General features: G+C 38.2%; 1 protein-coding gene across 1 annotated transcript in view; it reads left to right on the forward strand.

The window, feature by feature from the left end:
* The window catches only part of LOC114031705 (phospholipase ABHD3), a 36,555-nt gene extending 32,229 nt beyond the window's left edge, over positions 1 to 4,326 (forward strand). The window contains exon 9 of the mRNA XM_027846862.1: positions 3,526 to 4,326. Coding sequence (XP_027702663.1) covers positions 3,526 to 3,695 — 170 coding nt within the window. The 3' untranslated portion in view covers positions 3,696 to 4,326. The remainder of the gene's footprint in view (positions 1 to 3,525) is intronic.
* The last annotated feature ends 1,674 nt before the right edge of the window (positions 4,327 to 6,000 follow it).

The following is a 6,000-nucleotide window of genomic DNA, read 5'->3' on the forward strand; positions in this document are numbered from 1 at the left end:
TACCAGCCCTGGAGTCAGGAGGACCTGAGTTCAAATTTGGCCTCAGACATTTGATACTTACTAGCTGTAAGACTCTGGGCAAGTCACTTAACCTCATTGCCTAGCAAAACAAAACAAAAATTCATACATCCTTAACTATATGATTTATGCTAAGAATAATTGACTTGAAACTAGTACAAGCCAGCAGTGAAGTTAATAATAGGTTACATTTACATAAGACTTGAAAGTTTTCAAAGCCTTTTACTCACAACCACAGTGTGAGGGAGTCCTAGAACAAATTAAGCATAATTAGCTGAAGTGATGTCATAGTGTCAAGAACAATAGGTTTAAAAAAAAGAACAATCTGTTTAGAGTTTGAGTTCCTGAATTCAAGTATGAGCTGTGCTAAGTTATCAGTAACTAGGGGCGGGGGGTAGAAAGTGGAGGGTTGGAGTTGGTCACATTGCTAGTAAGGAGCAGAGTTTTGTACTTTTATATATATATATATATATATATATGTATAAATCTATATATCTATATATTGAACTCAGGTCCTCCTGCCTCCAGGGCTGGTGCTCTATCCACTGTGCCACTAAACTGCCCCTTTCTTTACAATATTGTAAAAATTGTTTGCTTCACTCTGTGTTAGGTCATACAAGACTTTCCAGGTGTCTCTGAAACCATCTCCATCATCATTTCTTACAGCACAACAGTTTTCTATCACAGCAGTATACCGTAACTTATTCAGCCATTCATTTCCCAATTGATAGACAACCCCTCAGATTCTAATTCTCTGCTACCCCCAAAAAAGCTGTAAATATTTTTGGATATCCTTAGAGTTTATTTTGCCTGAACTAATACCGCCTTTAACCTACCCTCCCTCTAATTCCCCCTTCTCCCTTCACTTCTCTTCCTCCTGTTGAAATAAATTACCCTACTCAGTTCTGTTCGTATTCTTTCCTCCTTTGACTTGTTAAGATGAGAGTGAGGTTCAAGTGTCAGCTACCCCTCCCCTTTCCTCCTTGTTTGTATCGACTTCTACTTGTGTGCCCCAATTATGTGAGATAATTTTCCCTAACTTTCCTTTCTCTTCCAAACCCCAGTTTATTCCTCTTCCTGTTCCTTTTCATTTCTGTTTTTTAAAATCATCATGACATTTACAGACATAATAGAACTACTCTCTAGTCTTCTATCTAATTAGTCTCTCTGTGACTTATGTGATAGTGTTTTAGAGGGATCACAGGTATCATCTCCCCAATATCAGAATGTAAAGCAGTTTATCCTTGTTTAGTCCCTTATAATTATTTGCTTATTTACTTTGTATTTCTTTTTATTTCTGTGTTTACACTTCAGAGTTTCTAAATAGCTCTGCTCTTTTCATCAGAAATGCTGGATCAGCTCCAGTCTAAGAGGCAGGAGCCCAGAGCTAGGAAGCTCTGCTGGTTCAGAGTGATAAACCAATAAGTTTCCCATTAGTCCGGGATTTCCTGTTCTTGTTATTCTTTTGCAGACTTTAAACTGGACTAGAAGCTAGAAATGAGAGCCTGCTGTGCTCCTGAAGTCGAAGCCATACAGCTGTTACTTGGTTTTAGACTCACTCCTTCTTTATTACATAGGTTAGCGCCCATGACTGCTCTTTACTCTGGAATTCCCCCCCTATGCAAATGGCCCTTCCTCCTATCACCCTAGATCATTGACCTGGAACTGGGGAGTAGGCAACAAAGCTACCAGTTGGCACCTGTTACTGCATCTTATATGAGATGCCCTGTTAAGGGTCTAGGGACCTGGTGCTCTAAGCAGCATGTTCCTGGCTAGACCTGCCCCTGCTCCCCGTAACTCTCCCCTCTTTGTAAACAGATCTCTTTGTCTGTCTCTCTCTGCTGACCTGGGCTGGAAAAGTGACTCACTGGATTTTTTTTCTTGAGGTCCCAATTTAGTCTGGTACATTTTCTAGATCTATTTGGGGGAGGTTTTTTTTTTGTTTTGTTTTGTTTTGTTTAGGGGGAAAGCTTGCTATACTTCTTCCTGCTACTCCACCATCTTGCCTTTGTTTCTCTCTTTCTAGTAAGTTTCATCCTGTTACATTGGGTTCAGCATTCTATCCTGCAAGATATTTTTTAATCCAGCATGTTGATTCTTTCTCCTAGCTTTATATCATCTGTAAATTCAGTAGCTAACTCATATATGCCTTAGTCCAAGTGATGCATAAAAATGGTAAGCAGCAGAGGACCAAGTGAACTCCTTAGACATTCCTAAGATGACATCTTTTTTTTCCGGGGGAGAGGGGGGCGCGCCTAGGCAACAGGGTTAAGTGACTTGCCCACGGTCACACAGCTAGTAGGTGTCAAGTGTCTAAGGTCCAATTTGAATTCAGGTCCTCCTGACTCCAGGGCCGGTGCTCTATCCACTGCGCCACCTAGCTGTCCCCTAAGACATCTTCTTAAGCTGATATCAAACCACTGATGAATACTCTTTGAGGCTGTCCATTAAACCAGTTTTAAATCCATTATAACAATATTAATGCCTAGTCCACATCTCTCTTATCTTTTATGGAGAAAAATAGTATGAGATTGATAAATGTTTTGCTGAAATCTAGGCAAACTATCCTGATCCCCAGGTCTAGTGACTGTCAAAAAAGGAAATGAAATTATAGAAGTTTGCCAGGAAACATAATTAAGCTGACTGAACACTCATCCCTTTTTTTAAAAATTGGGACATTTGCCCTATTTTTCCCTTTTTCATCTGTCACATTCTTCCACTGTACACGGGTCAGGATTTCCCTTTGCCACTTTGTATCCTTCTTTGTTTTCACATTGAAACCCTTAAAAAATTGAAAAAAAATTTTTTTTAAAGAACTTCATTTTCCTTGATAAGCCAGAGAATTAAGAGGCATTTCTTGAGCTCCTTTCCCCTCTCTTCTAGGTGGGAGACCATTCCTCATTTTGAGGATAGATAATAGTCTCTTGATCAAGGCAAAAATACCTACCTCATACATTATATGTAGGTCACTGCAGAATTCTCTCTGTTTTCTATAATTCCTGCAGGTAAGGCTGTGAGCCCTTTTTATTTCTGGCTGGTAGTTCCCTTAGAAAATTGCTACATCAAATTGTTTGGAGATTGTCCCTCTTCTCACCTCTTTAATACCTAGACAACTATACCCAACTTATTTTTCCATTTGAGCTCTAATTAGAGACAATGTGACTTGGGAATCAGGAAACCTAAATTTGAAACCCATTTCAGACCCTTATTGGCTGTGTGATGATCATGGGCAAATCATTGAACTCCTCTGTTCCTCAATTTCCTCATGTTATATACAGATGATAATATTTACACTATGTACCTCATAGCATTGTGGTAAGGAAAGCACTTTGTGAACTTTAAAACATCATATAAGTAGGTGTTATTACTGTGTTTTGATGGTATATTTTAATGGTAATGCATAATAATGGTATTGAGTAAAAATGATAAAGGTACACATTTTTCTAGGTATATGTGACCAATTGGGAAAAGTTGGTAATGATATATATTTTTTCTCTTCCTCTTTAGCTATCCCAATAGAAACAGCTAAACAAAATCCAAATGTTGCTTTGGTCCTTACATCTTATGGAGGCCATATTGGCTTTCTGGAAGGAATATGGCCAAGACAGTCCACTTACATGGATCGAGTCTTCAAGCAGTTTGTACAAGCCATAGTTGAGTATGGACATGAACTCTAGCATGTAGGTGTATGTTGTCTAGACCACCATTTTAGCACAGTGGCAAGTTCTGACAAAGGCAGCTCAGCTTAGTGCACAAATTTTAACTTCTGTATATAAAGCAAATATGCCAGCAAGAGGATAAAGAGGTCTAGAATTATGTGCAAAAACTACTTTTTGAGGAAAAACTACTTTGTAGCAGGAAATGAAGTGTATTAGATTCACTTATGTAGATCTTATTTTTAATATGCCTTACCAAGAATGACCTTAAATAAAGTAGCACTCTACATTCATTAAATTGCACTTAACCAAAACCATTGTGTAATCAGATTTTAATTTCTCAGGGTTTTAATTTAGGTTACTACTTTTTTTTAGGTTACCCAATTTAAATGACATGTTTCATAATATTCCAATAATTACTAAGATATTTTCAATGCTATGTGAAGTATGTTACATGTTGGCACATTCCTAAGGGTACTTATGTCTAATAATAAATGTGAAAATGAATTAAGAAGAAATGAAATGCAGTATATTGTCTTAGCTTTAAAAACAGATTGCAACAGTGTTAAACTGACTTCTGTACTTGTTATTTTATTCAGTGTGAGTTATTAAATTAGGGCTGGTTTCAGTTTTATAATGATTACTATTTTTATTTACATGATTATTTTTAAATAGTGTATGTACATGTATCTATTAAAATAAATTCTTCCATTTTAAACTATTACTATGTGGGTTTCCTAATTATCTGACAACAATAAAGGAAAAATAAAGTGTTTTAGTGAGAACTATGATATATATAAGAACTTTATTTTGGGGGAAATCAGTATGAAAGTCCAAAAGATTTTTCTTTTTAGTTTTCCTACTCCCAGAATACTTTGTCCCTTATTCAGATATTTCTTCCTTTTGCCTTCTTTTTCACCTGTTTGCATATGTATTCTATACTTTACATTTATCTTTATCACTAACTTTCCTCCTAAAACCTCCCTACCCCCTACCTTCCCTATTATTATAGACAGTAGCACCCATCCTCCAGTCCCTCAGGCTTACAATCTAGGAGTCATCCTGGCCTCTTCACTATCTCTCACCCCACCCCACTCCCCAGTGTCTAAGCTGTTGTCAAGGCCTATCCATTTCACCTTTGCAACTTCTCTTGAATCTGGCCTCCTTCTCTCTTCTGACCCTGTCACCCCTGGTGCAGATCCTCATCACCTCATGCCTTGGACTATTGTCATTAACTCCAGTGACTGCCTATTGCCTCCAGGATCAAGTTCATAGTGCTCTGTTTGGCATTCAGAGTCCTTCATAACCTAGTCAGGTTGTCATGGGAAGGTAAGAAGATGGATTTGGGCTGATTAAGACCATTTTTAAAAATTAAAAAATATATATAATAAAATAAACCAACACATTGATCACATCTGAAAATGCATGCCTCGTTCTGCACTTTGTAGTCTGTCATTTCTCTGATAGATTGTTTCTTCTTCTTTCTTTTTTTCTTCTTTTTCCTCCTCCTCCACCTCCCCTTCATTCTCCACCTTATCCTTCTCCTCTTTTCTTCTCCTTTTCCTCCTTTTCCACCTCCATCCACTTGGGGAGTCATACCCTTACATGTGGGTGCTCTGTCCAAAGGAATATGAATTTTGATTGCTTATACTTCACAAGGTACTTTGGGGTTTGGGGATTAGATTTTTTTTTCTATCATTGTTTTTTGTTTTTCCTGAGAAGCTAGGACAGTAACCCTTTTGTTCATGTAGTTTTCATTTATGATTTCTCGAAATACAGCTCTAGAAAACCAGACTTTGTTAAAGTCCATCATGATCCAAATGAGGCTACTTGACAATTCCTTTAAACCCAAATCACTTTGGCTTTCACTGACTGGCCAATAACAGGTACTGTACAGGCCAAGCCTCACTTACTCATTGTTTGGGTTTTGAGGGCTCAGAGTGAGGGTAAATAGCAACTGTTCCTGTTCTGTCCAGAAACTCTGAGATCTTCCCCTCCCAGAATGATTCTTTTGTGAAGGCAAACTAGGTCATCTTTTGCTTCTACTCTCACCATGCCTTTAATTACTGAATGGGCATTGCCTCAGACAAACTGAGACCTGGAAAAGACCTTAGCTTAAAAAAGCCACTGCTTCTGGGACCATAGACAGTACTCTTGACCTATGTCTTGCCACTGGACTTTAAGCTGACTCTGAAGGAGAAAGTGAGGCTGATGACTTTGCACAGTTCTGCCTCGCTTAACTCCAATTCACTTGTATGTCAAGACTTCATCCTCCTGATGTCACTGGTCCTCTTCAAGAATGAAGGGTACAACAGTGATAGGTCTC

Source organism: Vombatus ursinus, unplaced genomic scaffold, assembly GCF_900497805.2.
Source record: "Vombatus ursinus unplaced genomic scaffold, bare-nosed wombat genome assembly UNPS02015255.1, whole genome shotgun sequence".
Taxonomy (NCBI): domain Eukaryota; kingdom Metazoa; phylum Chordata; class Mammalia; order Diprotodontia; family Vombatidae; genus Vombatus; species Vombatus ursinus.